Source organism: Meles meles, chromosome 3 (assembly GCF_922984935.1).
Source record: "Meles meles chromosome 3, mMelMel3.1 paternal haplotype, whole genome shotgun sequence".
NCBI lineage: Eukaryota > Metazoa > Chordata > Mammalia > Carnivora > Mustelidae > Meles > Meles meles.
This window is the reverse complement of record NC_060068.1, coordinates 175,409,628-175,426,514: the sequence shown is the minus strand read 5'-3', so window position 1 is coordinate 175,426,514 and position 16,887 is coordinate 175,409,628. Positions and strand designations below refer to the sequence as shown.

General features: G+C 47.8%; 1 protein-coding gene across 5 annotated transcripts in view; it reads right to left on the bottom strand.

Annotated features, from left to right (window-relative positions):
- The window catches only part of CTNND2 (catenin delta 2), a 921,273-nt gene that overhangs the window by 365,497 nt on the left and 538,889 nt on the right, over positions 1 to 16,887 (bottom strand). For all 5 annotated transcript variants that reach the window (XM_046000689.1, XM_046000692.1, XM_046000691.1 and 2 more), the window contains one exon: positions 15,689 to 16,250. In XM_046000689.1, the coding sequence (XP_045856645.1) occupies positions 15,689 to 16,250 (562 nt within the window). The remainder of the gene's footprint in view (positions 1 to 15,688; positions 16,251 to 16,887) is intronic.

Sequence of the window (16,887 nt, the reverse complement as noted above, 5' to 3'; positions counted from 1 at the left end):
GGGACATGTAAAAGTCTTTGTGAGAAGGCTAGCTTCTAGGGAAAAAAAAACAAAAAACAAAAAACAAACAAGCAAACAAAGTCTTTCCTGTAGAGGGCAGACTTTTTGGATCTGGGTGGACTGGAGTGTGTTTGCTGCTTTGCTATGCTTCCTGGTGGGTTCTGGGGAAGCAGGTGTCTAGGTTCCCTGCCTGCCCCAGTGCATGCCTATGTATGCGTTCGGCTCGGTGCTTCTCAAACCTGGGAGGACATACATGGCGTTCACCTGGAAGGCTTTTTAACAGTATTGCTGCTGGGGATCCATGCCAGACTACTGAAGTAGGACCTGAGGGGATAAGCCCAGGGACTGGAAGGGCTCAAACCCTTCCTAGGTGTCTCTAGGAAGGGCTCTAGCTCTGGATGGTTAGGGTCAGAGCTGGTAGATTTGGGGCCAGATTTGGGGTCTTGAAAAATGCATGTCAAGGTTTGGTCTTCAGCAGGGTCTCTAAGGCTGGAGATTTAAAACATTCATAGAAGTATCCATTCTTGAATGTGGGGGGAGGGAGTAACCCCTCTTGGAGGAAGGTGGAGTTTCTGAACTTTTGTAGGAAGGCCACCCCCCTGCCAAGTTCATAGACTACAGACATGTACACACTGCAGGGCACTTCCTGCCTCTCCCATTCCTCTCGCTTCTGTGGGTCCTCAGAAAATGTCTTTGGGTTGAACGCCATGTGATGTCTGGGCAGGGACACTGGGGCTGGGGGTTGCCGGATTTCCTACCTCCGGTGAGGTTGGGGCCCTTGCAGTGACAATCACAAATCCTGTGAACACTGAGAAATCTGACAGTAACTGCACTGCAACCACAACGATCCCAGTAAGAGACGTTCCCGAAGAAGTTGATAGAATGACATCCAGAGACACTCCACCTGGACACCTCAAGTCCTCAGCAGACACATAGCAGGTAAGAAATTAGCAGGGGTGAACTGTGAATTGTAACACCTTTGTATAGAAGGGCAATGGTAATTTGCCTTCAGACTTGTAATTAAAGTCTTCTGACATTAACTTGTAAACAAGTTTAATCTGTGAATGCTAATTTTACCCCGGAGGGGGTCTCCTGTTTAAAATCTGCATCTAACTCCATCTCCACCCTGAGAGCGAAAGCGCTGTTCTGGGGGACTGACAGCAGCCAGGCGCACCGCTACCTATTGTCCTAATTAACTGGTGATGCGGAGCAGTCTATGATTTGGTGCTTTATTAATTAGTCACTTGCCAGAGGTTTTAATGGCCAGTCTCATACTCACATGGATGCTCTTCTCTATCAACAAGGCAGATAAAATTCAATGAGTGTCATTTTATTTCTCGACACCTGCTTCTCAATACCCCATCAGTGCAATACACGAACAGTACATCTGTGGTCTGGCTTCAGGACCTAATTACTATGGGTAACGATGGATATTTCCATGGAAAGGAGCCAAAACAAGGTGCTCCTGACCCATCCTTTTTTTGTTGAGATGCAAAGCAGGACAGACAGACTTACTTTGGCTTCTAAAGACCACAAGTCTTCAGAACTAAAGCAGAGTTTTCATTGTTTGTTGTATGTGCCCATCGAAGGGCACAGGAGGAACTCTCAAGGCATAGACAAGGAGAAAGACTTTATCAGACAAAAGTGGGCTTAAGTAGTTGTCTTCATTAAGTGGTTAAATATTTTGTAATGTACGTGAGCTAAGGTGTTTAGCATCTCAGCATCTCAAACTCAGGTCTTTTTTTTTTTATTAAATAATCAGATTGAATTAACTATACTGCAGAGAGGCTGTACAAATTCCTTTCCAGAGATTAGCTTTTATAATGCAGAGTAAAAATGTATTCTCCCTGTATCATTCTCCTACTCCTTTATGTATCTGACTAACACCCACAAACAGGCTCTGCTGATGATTCCAGGAGATACCATTGACTTTCAACATAATTTATGGGGGGGGGGAGGGATGCAACTAGACACAGATTATTTATGCTCTATATTTACATTTTTTAAGTCCCTTGAATCAACACTTTATTTAATTTTCATCATTTTACTTGACATAATATTTGGCATGTAAGAAGAGAGTCTGAGAAGAGACGTTCTGTTGTGTAATAAACAGTTTTAGGAGGATTAAAATTTTTCCTTGAATCTTTTCTGGTTAAAGGCTTTAATAGTTGTGATTTTTAGAATCTAATCAGTAACTACATTCTATATGCATAATTATCACTGGAATACCGTTCCATTTATTAAAAAATTAATTCCCTCATACAAGGCAACTCTGATGAGACCTCTGTGTAGTTATAATTCTCCCACCCTATTTCTTGCCCATTCTCTTTATCCAAAGAAGTTACGACTGCACCACCAATTCATACGGCTCGGTAGTGATGTACGTAATGTTTTCCCAGCAAAGAAATCGATCTGTGTTGACTCATGCAGTGCAAAACAAATACTACGTATTTGCTAGAAGGCTGTCAAGGTGACGGGGGCTGTTTGTGGTCATGTCAACAATGACCAACTAATTGGCTCAGTCATGGAGGGACCGTAGTATGATATGCTTCTAACCAGCTGAGCGTATGAGCGTAAGACCTGAGTACCTGTGTGTGTGTGTGTGTGTGTGTGCACGCATGTGTGTGTGTGCATTTTCTTCATTCTAAAGAGAAATGTATACAGACTTCCCTTTTCTGCATCAGTTATTAAAGGGAAGCTTATCTTGTAAAGGAGGTTTTGACTTTATCACGTTGTCAGTCCATTCTAGGGGAGCTCAAAGGCTGAAGTCAGAAACACGAGGAAATGCAGACAACATCTGAGATTCACTGTGGGCAAGGGACCTCTGTAACGGCATAGCACCTGTGTGCCCAGACACCATCTAGGAAGCCCAACAGGACAAAAATCAAGGCCATCAGATCTATTGGAAGATACTTACAGAGCAAGCAGAAATTTGAGGGACCACTAAAGTCCACTCAACCAAAATAATTAGTAGTTTTCTTTGGGTTCCCTTTGCTGCCAAGTTTCTCTAAATGCAGGATCCTGGCCAGGTCCTCAGCATACAGACCCCAGAGAATAGGCACAATCTGTTTTTTTTTTTTTTTTTTTTTTAAGGATTTTATTTATTTATTTGACAGAGAGAGAGATCACAAGTAGACAGAGAAGCAGGCAGAGAGGGAGGGGGAAGCAGGCTGCCCACTGAGCAGAGAGCCCGATGCGGGGCTCGATCCCAGAACCCCGAGATCATGACCTGAGCCGAAGGCAGTGGCAACCACCCAGGCGCCCCATAGGCACAATCTGTTTTTTACGATCTCTTCTCGTGAGCTATGTACAGAGCTGTTTGCTCTATAGGTTGGCCTGTGACATTCCAAGGACTGCTGTCCTTGCCTCTGTGAATGCAGCAACCACAGCCTAAAGATCCAGGAAGCTACTTTCTAAAGAGTTGGGAAACTCAGAGATGAGGAAACAGACATTTTATCTTAAAGATGTTTGACAGGCATTGAACCGAGTCTCTCTGGCAGCTGTTGGTGCGTTTTTAATGGCTCACTCATTCTGAGAACTTGGAATCGCTGTGCTCCTCTCTCTTAAGGACGACTTCCGGTTATCAGGAGGATTAACACTTGCACCGGACAGTGGTCAGTCAAAAATATCTGTGGAAGGGTTCCTGGGGGCGCTCAGTAAGTAGAGCACATGATCCTTGATCTTGGGGTTGTAAGTTCGAGCCCCACGTTGGGTGGAGAGGTCACTTAAAACTAAAATCTTGAAAAATGTATTTGTTGAATACCTACTAGAAGAGGCTTACTGAGGAATTCTGAAATATGCAGGTCTCAGTAGCTTCCCTTGGGGAGCCCATATGCCCACTCTTCAAATGCTCTGTCTGGACTGCAAGATAATTCAGGGTATTTTCTGCTTCGTATCAGAATCAGTTCTTCGGCAATACACAGCACCACAATACATACATACAGACCCATTTGGGATCAGGCTTTAGAGATTCCAGATATTTCTTGTGAGTTATTCCACAAGAAATGCAAAATTTTATATGTATCTATAAATACATACACGTGTAAATGTATGGATAGTAATTTTCGTCCTATTATTAATATGCAAAATATGATTAGCAAAAATGGTAGGTATTGGAACATATATACATGAAGCAAATACAGGGAAAATTCTTAACTGCAAAATGCACCTTAGTTAAAACAGTGGCAGGAGGAATTTTGATGTAGCCTTGGCCGCAAGCTGACTGCGTTTTGAGAGATGTTTAAGTTATTAATTATTTAGGGCTATTTGTACATCTACTAAAATAGCTGGTCTCCACATAATCCCGGTTGCTTAGATTAAAAAGAAAATAAATATTGAAAAGCATCGTGTTTATTAAGGTAGACCTCTCCGTTAACATGCACCATCCAACTGGCGCTCCCATGTGAAGTGAGTGGCGAGCACGGATGCCCATTTGCTCAAATTAACCAACACCTGGGACCTAAAAGGAGTAATCAATGAAAACTGACCCAGGAATATTTTACCTCCAACGTCCTGCTGAATTGAAGTTCAGCAGCACCGAGCCGGGAGAGCAGGAGAAACCCCCCACCCCGTGTGGGACATCCGCCAGACTCTCCCCATTGCTGAGTCCTGGGGACCCCGCCAGGAAAGCACGGCCGGCGTGGCCGAGAGCGAACGGTACACCCGTGCTCTGGCTTCCAGACCGATTTACTCTGTGTGCATCTCCACACCTAGTCTCCTCGCATTCTGTTGTTCCCCTCCCTGATGGCACAGTATATCTCAAAGCAGTTGCCCGGTAGACACCTGTTTCTGCTTGCCACCTCTCTGATCTACAGCGTTGAGGAAACGAGATGGATTCTCAGGGTTCAGGACCAGCAAAGCTTCTGGTGGCACATGGCCTGGCCTGGTTCTCAAAGAGGGAGAAGGGAATTGCCCGTGAGTTGGTCCATTTCAGGGGCGGGGGGAGCAGAACTGGTCCCATTTTAATCCGCTTCTCTTCAAACTTCCCCACATGCTCACCCTGCCTCCAATCAGTGTCTCAAATATCCACGTGCCAGCTTCTGGGATCCCCGGCCCCAAGTGAAAAGACGCTTACAGGGCCTTCCAGAGAATTTATGCTTTCAAAAAATGTTTCATGACCCTTATTTAAAAAAAAAAAAAAAAAGTGAGGGCACCTGGGAGGCTCAGTCAGTTAAGCAGCCACCTTTGGCTCAGGTCATGATCTCAGGGTCCTGGGGTCAAGTCCAGCATTACATTCCCTGCTCAGTGGAGAGTCTGCTCCTCCCTCTGCCCTTCCTCCTGCTCATGCTTTTTCTCTCTCAAATAGATAGATAGATAGATAGATAGATAGATAGATAGATAGATGATACCTAGACAGTGTGCGGCCAGCATGCCGTCAGTGCCCAAGCCTGACCTTAAAGCCACCAGGACTCATGCACCACTGGACGGCTCAATCATAACTGAGACCCGACCCTCCCAAGCTATAGGTCTCTCCTGTTTGCATCTGTCACGGTGGTGTTTGGTTAAACCTAACCTCAGATGCTGCCTCCACCAAGAATTGTTTCCTGATCTCCCCATCAGGATGTGCCTTTCGGGATGCTCCAGCCGTTGGGCCTCTCCCCTAGCTCGTATCACAACGACAAAGCATTATAAGCTACTTTGGAACTAACGGGACTCCCACCCTCCTTCCAGTCCCAAAAGACCCCTGAAATGATCACTTCCATCTTATTTATATCTGACATTCCAGGAGAGCTTGGCTGGTGCCATGGTTCTCCACAGTAACAATAGCTAAAATTCACTGAATCCTGTAATGCGGGCACGTTAATGAACAACTGGTAGGAAGCGCTCCATCCTACACGATCCTTGTAATGTCTCGTGTAATTGTCACGTACTGTTATCCCCACTGAAGGACACACAATCTCAGAGAAGGCCCATTTTGTTCCCCAAACACGCCAGGCATGATTTCATCTCAGGACCTTTGCACTAGCTGTTCCCTCTGCCTGGGCCATTCCTCCCCAGATACCCATATATCTTTATCTTCCTATCTCATTGCTTCAAGGGTTTGCTCAATAGACGCCCTATCACGGGGAGCTTCCCACCTGCCCTACCCTCCGACATCCCTACTCCTTTTCCCCATGACTCTTCATACTATAGGATATCTGATCCACAGTAGAACACACCTCCAAGAGGACAGGGCCTTTGGCCTCTGTTGTTTACAGACGTGTGTCCACCACCTAGAACACTCAGCACAAAACAGGCACTCGGGAAAGACTTGTTGAATGGAACTCAACCATCTAAGGTAACTGATGGAACCAACTTGTAATGGACACACCCATGTCCTCCTGGCCTCAACCATGCTCCTAACCATTGCCTCTTGGATTTGTAGAACCCAAAGCAACGCAAGAACAACTCTTCTTTCTTCATCTGCAATTATACTCATTGTTCTTCCTCATTCTTTTACTCGTTCAGCCCCCAGATACTAAAATTACCCAGACTCTTTGGGACTTAGGCCAACATTCACAAGTGTCAACATGTACGTGGCGGGTCCCACCTTTCCTTGTTTGCTAGCTTACTGCCCGGCTATGTGTCCCCCCCGCACCCCCCACCGAGACTTCTCTGCACCATCCTGCTGGTCCTCATGCACCGTTTCCTGGGTACCTTGTTCTCCTCCTGTTTTATGCCCTCATTCACCTGGGACACATCCACTGAATGCTGCAACTTTCTAGGAAGGGGGCATAGGAAATCCATTTTATCGGTACTAGCAAGACTGAAAATATTTGATTCTGCCTTTAGATGGATAATTTAGGTGGGTCAATCTAGGTATAGATTTCAGGTTAAAAATAACTTTCTCCCAGAACTTTGAGGGCATCACCTGGTTGTTCTTTATCCCTCCCCCTCCACCACTGTTGCTACTGCAAATCGGGAGGCATCTGTTTTATTTACCTCCAGTGGCCTTCGGGTGTTTATGCTGGGGCTTTGAAATTTCATGGCGCAGAATGGCGAAATGTCCTATTCTGAGCACGGGAGCATTTCCTATGAAGGTACAGGTCCCTCAGCCCTGAGGAACGGTGGCCATGTTTACTTCTTGGGTAGCTTGCTTCTCTCCATTCTCTTTCTGGGGCTCCAGTAACGTGTTAGATTTCTTGGCTGTATCCTGTGTGCATTATCATTGCACTACTCTCAGAGCTTCTGTCTCCTTCCCTATATGCCTACCTTCTGAGGTCTCGATTTCCTTGACGATTTCCCACTCGTTCTATCAAATGTTTTATTTGGGAAGCGAAGTTTTTACAGCCTATAAAGATTTTCTTTTTCTTTGATCCTCTCATGTATCAGCCAGTTCTTATTTAACAAACACAAAATCTTCTTAAATCCTTCTCGGTACCGATTCTCAAGTTTTTCCTTGTTTCCTTTAATCTCTTTTATTCTGTAAATTATGTGTTTCTTCTGAGAGATGGTTCATTTTCCTATTTTTTTTCCATGTCACTAATTCTCCCCAACTCCTCAGTAATCCCTACTCATTTATCATATTTGAGAAAGGAAAAACCAGCCGTTGTTTCTCCTACTACAACATAAAGGGAAGTATTCCCCACCAAATAACCCTGAGTTAGAATTTACGAAGGGGAGGGTGGGGCATATGGGCTGGTATTCTTCCTTGAGGATGAGAGGGTGAAGGGCAGCCCAGGCTTGTTCCAGCTCACCGCCCGCGGGCCTGTGTAATACAAACTTCGCCTAGGCCTCCCGCAGCCAAGCCAGAGTCTAACTTTCTCAGTTTGTCCAGTTTCTTCAGGAGACCACGCCTGCACTTCCCCGTGGAGTAAGCACTGGCCGCAGGGTCGCCATCTTGGTAGCAAAGAGGGTGTGTGAGCGGAAGGAAGAAGCGGACTTCAAGTTGGGTCGTGCACTGACTTCCAGTGAATCCCTCCATCTGTAGCCCCTTGGCTCTCCCCAGACCCCTGCTCAACTCTGACTGAGCCTGTCGAAGAACTCACTGATGACCGCCATGATGACGGAGCTGACTCTTGGGAGGAAATTCTGTTTTAATTGCTCATCACTCCTATTTCGCTTTCTAGAAAATTTATGGCCTGCTGGCCTCTGTGTTTTTGTCTCTCTTAGGGCTTACCCGTTGTAATTTTGTACTTTTTTTTTTTTCTGAGTGTCTGGACAGAGGGGAGCCCAATGCACGGACAGAGGGTACCATCTGGAACCACTGTCGAAGACTCAGTCTCATTTTTTAAATTTATATTTTCCTAGTTAAATTAAAGCATGATCAAAGGCATATAAGTGTCAGTGATACTGGGAAGGCTTTGGTAGAATTCTAATAAGATTGTCACTTTCCTACAAAGGTACAGAAAGACCTGTTTGCCCCACTTTAACTAGCAAGGCTGCCAAGGGAAGGGAAGGGAAGGTATTAGTTTCTGTGGATCAAAAGAAAAGACATCAAGTAGGCCTTTTGGGCCACCTAGCATCCCAAACACTTAGTTCCAGGTCCACCCACTAACTTATTATAATGGGATGCTAAAATGACAGTCTCCCTTGCTGCCAGTTTGGCGTGGACGTAGAGAGGACGGAAATCAGAAGCCAAAACGAGAGTGACTTTATGAAGAATGTCTGATCACCATTTCTGTCCATCCTGGGCTCTAGGAAGATGGAGGCAGGGGTCCGCAAGTATAGAGGACATTTGCTGAAGACATTTTCGTCTCCGTGCTCTCAGAGGGAAAGCATGGAGACAGTGGGCGTCCACGAGACCACTGGGGTGTGAGTTCCCTGCTTGTAAAAACAGGTTCCAGAGCTCTAAAGGCCAAACAGCTGAGGAAACAATCATTTTGTTGGCGGAGGCAGGGGAGGATCATTGGGGGGCAGGAGAGAGACTGTATTTTGTGCCCGTCTAGAACACAGCCCGGACTGGGACTGAGCTTGGAGAGCCAGAACTTCTGAGGCATGGCCAGCAGGGAATGCCCCGGAACTTCTGAGGCTGGGAGGAGACCGCAGGGAGGTCTAGTTCCAACCCGCCCTGTCCCCCCCCCGCCAGAAATGCGGGTTGAAAATTAGCCTTTGCCACCCTTGAAAGAAGATTAAAGTGTTGACTTATATCACAGGCTGATCACATTCAAATTAGTAAATCTAAACTAGAAAGTTTTGTTTTACTTGAAGGTGAGCAGAAAGTTCGTGAAAACTGATGGAGTGTTTGTCTGCTGGCAGGGAAAGGTCACCTCCGGGAAACGCGACAGAAAGGAGCAGTGGCAGCCAGAGACTGCGCTGCACTCGGCCCCCGCCCCCAGGGTTGTGTGGTAAACAAACTTGCTCATTATTTGGGTAGAATTCCAGTTTCCTCTGAAGCCCAACAGCGAAGCCTGCAAAGCTTTTATATGGAATTGGGTGGGGCTTCTCCCTTTCTTACAACAGGTGCACCGGGCATCATTAACAAGCCAAAGAATGGAGTGGAAATCACCAAATACGTGGCATTTGGGACCTCTAGTATGTGATACTCTAAATACTCAGTTTAAGACCACTTGGCAGAGGTCAGAGATGGACATGCCTTGACCAAACTCTTGTCCCTATGAAGCCAATTTTGACTGTAATCATTGGTTAAGAATTTGCCTTTAATTAATTTCATTTTTTGCCTGAAAATAAGCGTCTGAGGTTTGACTTAACTTTAATATGTATTTACAACTCAGAGTTCTCCTTCTAATAGGATTAATTTTACTCTAAAGCAGAAAATGAAAGGTTCATGCTGTTTCCTTTACAAAAGAGAACCAAAAAAACAGGTACTTGTAAAGTCATATTGAACAGGATATTGACACATCGTTGAGATATTTTTTGCTTTCTTCAAAATCGCTAGTTACTTAAATAAGTTAAAAGCTGGCACTGTATTTCAATATTCTTGGTGTTTCTCTTTGATAACAAAAAATATACTGCTTCTACCCCTGTATCATGCACATTTAAGAGTTTAAAGAAGCTGGACTCAAAGTGATCCAGGTTCAAATCACATCCCCCTCACCTCGAAGCCAAGTAACTCCAGGAAGGAATTTCTCATGGAAAAGCCTCAGTTTCCGAATCTTTAGGATGTGGCAAAAATCACACCTTCCTCCTTCAGTTGTTGGGAACCACAGGAGATACAGTTTGCAAAGTGTCCGACACAATGCCTGTGTGTAGCAAAGGCCTCATACGGCAGTATGGGGCTTTTAAAAACACTTTTAATCACCATGCACAAAGGGAATAAATTTAACTCTTAAACTCTCAAAAAGAAAAAAAAAATTAAGCGACCTATCTGTCAAGAGAGAAATGTAAGAACGAGTTATGCCGTTTATTTAGCTTGCTGCCTCCACCAGTTATAAGTCATGATTGTTGAACAGCCACACTGCAAAACAGGTGTGCGGAGGGGGTGGGAAGTTTCTACAGGAGGAGTTTCTACAACTAGCCCCAGGAGCAGGGACGGGCTACTCCAATGCCGTCCCAAGTGTTTCCCTGCCCGCTTCTTGTAAATCTACCCTCCACTCAGTCCCCGGAATGGAATTTTTTTGTTTTTTTAAAGATTTTATTTACTTATTTGACAGACAGAGGTCAAAAGTAGGCAGAGAGGCAGGAAGGAGAGAGAGGAGGAAGCAGTCTCCCTGCTGAGCAGAGAGCCCGATGTGTCTTGATCCCAGGACCCTGGGATCATGATCTGAGCCTAAGGCAGAGGCTTTAACCCACTGAGCCACGCAGGCGCCCCCCGGAATGGAATTTTTAACATGCAAACAGGATCATGTCAGCTGTCTGAGGGAGGGACCAAATTACATGCCTTTTACTATTCTACTCATCTCCTCTACTCTCTACTCTTTCCCCCTCCCCCGCACCCTTTCCCCCATGACCTCTATCATCCATTTCTGGCGCAGGAAACCCTCATCTGCTGGCACTGTCTACCCATCTCCCTCCCCACCCAGCCCTCCCCACCTTCTCTACTCTTAGACTTGGCTGCAGCTACCATTCCCCACTCACTCCATCTATACCACTCAGCTCTGGAGCTACCACGTCCAGGAGGCATCCACAGCCCGCGTCTGACAGCACTGTAAGACGTCCCTGCAGGAGGTTCCCCCAGAGCCCACACCTACCGGATCCCAGCACGGGGGGGTAAGATTGTCCATCCATGTATCTGTTCTGAAACCAGGTCTCTTGAGGGCAAAGATGATCTCTCACCCATCTCTGTCTGTCCAACACAGACATGGATACGTCTTCAGACTCAAAAGATCTTTGTGTCTGAAGCAAAAATGAATGACTTCCGTACACATCCAAATGAGTATGGCGGTTTTATCAAATGAAACGAATTGACTTTTACCTCAGCCGGTAACGTGCCGGTACCTTCTACGTGTTACCTTATTTATATCTAAATTAGACAAACAGACACTACTGTGATCCCCCAGATGGGAGAACAACTTCAAGAAGGTGTGTTATGCACACCCTGGACAAGGCAGAGCGGGGTTTCCACTCAGGCACCATTGTATGATGGAAAGACCTACCAAAGAGGAAGAGGAGGAGGTAGAAAGAAAACATTTTAAGACGTCTTCACATCCTGATGGCCTAACAGCCAAGAAATCACACTTTTCTAGGATTAATCTGAGTTTGGTGTTTTCCAAGAGCTGGAACTACCAGATTTCTGCCGCACCTAATTTTGGCCACTGGGAAGATCTAGTGGAAAATGGTGGGGAATGTTCTCCACAAAGTGCCTCTACGGCTGATGGTTTGAAATCCTCAGATAGAACCTTGAATCTCGGTAGAGGATTGTAGCTAAGCAATAAAAACTGCTTGGAAAGAATATGCACATTTTTTTAGTCTCCAGTTTTCCTCTTCCCGCTGTTTTGTGGACCAGCCCCCGCCCCATCCCCCATCCCCACCCCCATGGCCCCAGCCGGGAGGACCCCCCCGCCATGTGTCACTGAAACTCTTCCACAAAGTCACCCAACAGTCTTCCTTTGCCTTGACTTCTTCTTTTTTTTTTTTTTTAAGATTTTATTTACTTATTTGACAGACAGAGGTCAAAAGTAGGCAGAGAGGCAGGAAGGAGAGAGAGGAGGAAGCAGGCTCCCTGCTGAGCAGAGAGCCCGATGCGGGGCTCCATACCAAGACCCTGGGATCATGACCTGAGCGGAAGGCAGAGGCTTTACCCCACTGAGCCACCCAGGCGCCCCATTGCCTTGGCTTCTTAATCGCATTCGACATAGTATTTTGATCTTCTGCCCTGAGACACTCTTCTCTTGGCTTCTCGGAAATGACACTGACCTACACTCAGCTTATCTCTTACTTTTGCTGCCTCCTTCTCAACTCCCAGACCTTTGCATCTGTGGGACCAATCAGTTCGGTCCATGGACCTCTTCTCTCTACACTTTCTCCCGAGGTGATCTCCCGTAGCTTCATGGTCTTCAATACCATCTACCTGCTTATGGCTCCCTCGTTTCAGTCTCTAGCCTGGGCTTCTCCCCTGAACTCTGACCTATGAATCCAATTGTCTAAGTTCATGTGTATTTTCAGTCTGTTGGACAGACAGCCCATGTTCAAAACCAAGGTCTTCACACTTACTAGCACTGCCTCTAATCCAACTAGATCCTCTGTAGCGGGCGCCACCTCAGCCCACAGGGACTCTGTTCTTCTGGGTGTTGGGTCTGTGCGACAGTCTACCCTGTGAGACAATCCGGTCAGCTCTACCGTATATATGCAGCCCGAATACTACTTTTTATAACCTCCCTTGGTACCATCCTGACCCAAGTCATAATCCTCTCCTGGTTACATTTACTGCCATAACCCCCTACTGGCAATCTGGCTTCTGCTCTCGATCCCTTACAATGGATTCTCCACACAGCAGCCTGAGAGACGCTGTTAGAAATGAAGTCAGCTTGTGTCACTCCGCTGCTCAGGTCCCCAACGGCTCCTACGGATTCGGCACAGCCGGCCACCTCAAGTCCTCAATAAGACTTCCGAGGCTCTCCCTCTCACTCCCACCCGGCTTCTGCTCGGTTGGTGGACCTCATGTCACTTCTTTGCCCTCCTTCTCTCTGATCCTTCCCCACCGGACTCTTTGCTGTTCTGCAAACATATCACACATTATCCACCTTTACCAGCCTTCGAACTTGCTAGTCCTTCTGTTCAGCATGCGGTTCCCCAGATATGATATGGTCAACTCCCTCACTTTCTTCATGACGGACTCTAAAGTCACCTAATTAGAGCATTCCCTGGCCGCTCTAACAGAACTACTTATCTTGCTGATTTTCTGTCTTCTCCATTTCAAATGAGGCCGAGGAGTTGGGTTGGTATTGGTCACTGCGGTATCCCCAGGGTCTACATCAGTGCCGGAACGCAAGAGGTGCTGGATTGTTATTAAATGAACAAACTCATTCAATAGCAAAAGTCACTTTCTAGCCCATATTTGTTCTTCGTCGTTATCAGTGACCAATCTCCAAAATCACAACCCCGAATACCCAAAAGCTATTTTTCAGCCTTGACTTCAATTGTGCTTTCAATTAGCAAACCAGGCGGCCCCAACCTTTCCGATGTGTGGAATGGTATCAGGCACGCAGATGAGAGGTGGTGTCCCCAAGCTCCACTATTCCCGATTTCTTGCAAATGTTGTTAGAGTCTGTCCCCATACCTTTCCTGGGCCATCATTTTCTAATTTCTAAAGGGGCAATAGGATCTTCTGTCACTCAAGAATTTATGCGGAGTTCCTGAGTAATTTTAAACTCAAAACCATCAGCCGCAATTTGCATGAGAAAAACCTTTAAATGCATATTTAAAAGCATGCATTTGGAACAAATAACTCAAACATTAAAGCATTCATTGTAGCTCTAAAATTAAGAATCCTCCATGGCACATTGATTTTTTTTTCCCTACCAGGTAGCATGATGAAATATGGTCAGAAAATCTGAGGAACACCTGAAAGTGCAGAGACAAAAGAAGGCACAAGGAATTGTGGGGAGCTCGGGGAAGTGGTCCTCTCTCTGGCCAGCACCTCCCTATCCCCAAACACATACATCCCGACATCAAACTCTCAAACATTCATTCAAGATTTTACAGAGGATAAGCGATTTTCACCACATATTTACTTTTAAAAACTCTTCCTAAATTCAGTGATGTGAAGAGCAGCGAGGCTTTCCTTCAGCCCCATTCACACTCGCCAAACTCTCCAACAGACCCATACTCCGTATTTCCATAAGGACAATTGAGTGGAGCAAGCACATGGTTAGGACATATAATCAGCAGGAGAAAGAGCTGGAAGCTAAACTCTTGGTTTCTTTCCCCAGGTTTGCACAGGAAATGAAATGGCTGTTAGCAAGCCACAGGGCCACCTGGGACTCAGGATCTGCCCCCATGTGGCCACTGAGAAGGGCAAGGAGGGCGGTTTCAGTCCCCAACAAACTCTGCGGTTGGCTCCCCACTCCTTGCCTGATCTAGTAACTTATTTTACAAGTGTATAAAACAGTGCTTCCAAACTTACATACACAAAGTTTCCCTGCTGGTCTCCTAGCCACCTCTGCCATCCAGACTGCTAATCCCCAGTCCTTAACTTTGGTACAGCCGCTGGGTTGGCATTAATGATCAGCTACCTCCAAAACTCTCTTAAAGAGTCTGAGAGAGAATATTTCCATTTCAGTAAAACACAGCGAGCTTAATTTGGCAGCAGTGGAATTCCAGCCTGCATCCTGTTACAACAGGCCGGTCCACACTGGCAATTACTGTGCTGAATTACAGCAGCCTTTGGACACCTGCCTCTTGTATGCAACAAGTTCCTTTTTTTCTTTTTTAAATCCTGTTCATCTTCAGTCATCTATTTATGTCAAGAAAGGAAACATATGAGCACAGCATCTGTTACTAGAGTGACACAATTACCAAATACTTTCATAAGAGGGAAAAAAAATCAACAATAAATCTGGGTTCCTTGTCAGGTGCTTTAGGAGACAAAACATTAGTCTTTCAATCATAGTGACTTGCTTGAGCCGAGCAGATGGTGATACCAGCAGAGAATCCCCAGCTCAGCCCAGTGTTTGATGGGCATAAGGACCACAGAAATGTCACCTCTTCCCAACTGGCAGAGAAAAGCAGGTTTCTTATCACAAACGCAGTCCAGCCCAAACCCTTCGTCCCTATAGCAAGCAGGTAACAAGTTCAAGGACTTCCTTATGGTTACCTTCCTCCCTTGTTGGAAACTATGTAAATGCAACGGGTATGGGGGAGTCCTTTACTTCTCCCAGTAACTAAATTTAGACGAAACTGAATGGCTGCTTTGGGAAAACTCTCCCATTTTTTCTACAATGGCATGTGGGTAACTACTGGTGATCACACAGATTCTGCAATTTTTATTTGCTTTGCTCTTCTTCTGGATATCATCAACAGGTCTGCGTGGGTCTTTGTTAAACTTGACTTAATTTTATGGATGTTTTAGACTTCGGATTGGGGCCCCGAGAGAGAGAGACTGAGAGGTGGAGAGACGTTAGTTTGAGAGTGCATTACTTCCCGAAGAAGTAAGGGGCATAATTTAGTCTAGACACTAACGTAGCCTAGGGACGCCCTGCGGATGCGGCACCCCGGCCCGCAGACACGCCCAGCTCCAGCGCGGCTCAAGGCCCGCGGTCCGCTCCGTCCCGCACGCTCCCCTAATGGAGCGCCCGGGGCGCGTCCCCTCCCGCCTCCTCCCCCCGCCCCCGCGGGCGAAGCCGCGGAAAGTGCCCGGCGAGCCGGTTACCTGCCAGGCTGCCCGGCCTCTGGAGGGTGGCCGTGGCATACAGCTCCTGCGAGTGCTTGCTGTACTGCTCGGACGCGTGGACCAGGCGCTTGGTGGGCGACAGGGTGGCGTACGTGCCGATGGTGGAGCTCAGCTGGTGGATGGGCGAGGAGGAGATGGTGGACTGCACGGTGGGGGGCGAGGTCACGCGGATCGGGGACAGGCCGGCCGAGGACACGACGATGTTGATGGGCGAGCTGGTGCTGTAGGACTTGGCCAGGCGGCTGGGCGACTGCTTGGGCGAGGAGCCGCGCGGCGCGGCGTAGGCGGCGCCCTCGGGGGCCGAGCCGCCGCGCTGCAGCTTGGTGGGCGAGCCGCCCTGCGGCGCGGCCAGCGGGGAGCCCCCGCGCGGCGGCGCGGGCAGCGTGGAGCTGGAGTAGTAGAGCGCGGCGGCGGCGGCGGCGGGCGGCGCGTCGGGCAGGTGGAAGGCGCTGCCCAGGCTGGGCGCGAACGGCTCCCGCGGCGGCGGCGGCGGCGGCGCGGGCTCGGGCCCCGCCAGGTGCGCCGCGCGGCTCGTCGTGCCCTGTGCGCGGGAGAGGAGAGGACACGCGCGCTCAGCCAGCGGGAAGCAAAGCCCCCCGCCTCCTCCCCCCCCGCCCCCCGCAACCTTTCCCCGCGCGGCCCGCCTCCCCCCCCCCCCCCGCCCCGGCCAAGGAGCGGGGCACCTCGGGCGCTCGGCGGCACCGCGCGCGGGACCGGGGACGCAGGCGGCCCCGCGACCTTCTCGCCTCCGGTCTCTTCCGCCAGGAGGGACCCGTGGCCGGCCCGGGCCGGCCGACAGCGGGGCGGGAATCACGTCTGGGAGCGGGACAGTGTTCTGCTTGCATAGCTAAGGCGTTTCTGGAATAGCAGAGGCATCGCTTAGGCACCTCAAGGTTTTAAAAGGCCACCCCTAGGGCCGTGGGGGTCTGCTTGAAAGCAATCAGGATCCGTTCGTTCTGATGAGACTTCGAGGCACTAAATCCCCCCCCCCCACCCCCACGGTCATGTCACTGGACACAGTGTCTACCTCCAAAACGGGCTAAGTTGCATACTTATCTGGAGAACATCAAGAATCACCTACTTCTCAGAGTTTATTCTGTTGCTATTATCGTGGTGATTCTTCTTTTTGGACCAGAAAGGTTGAAGGAGGGAAAAATACCAAGTCAAAATAAATACCC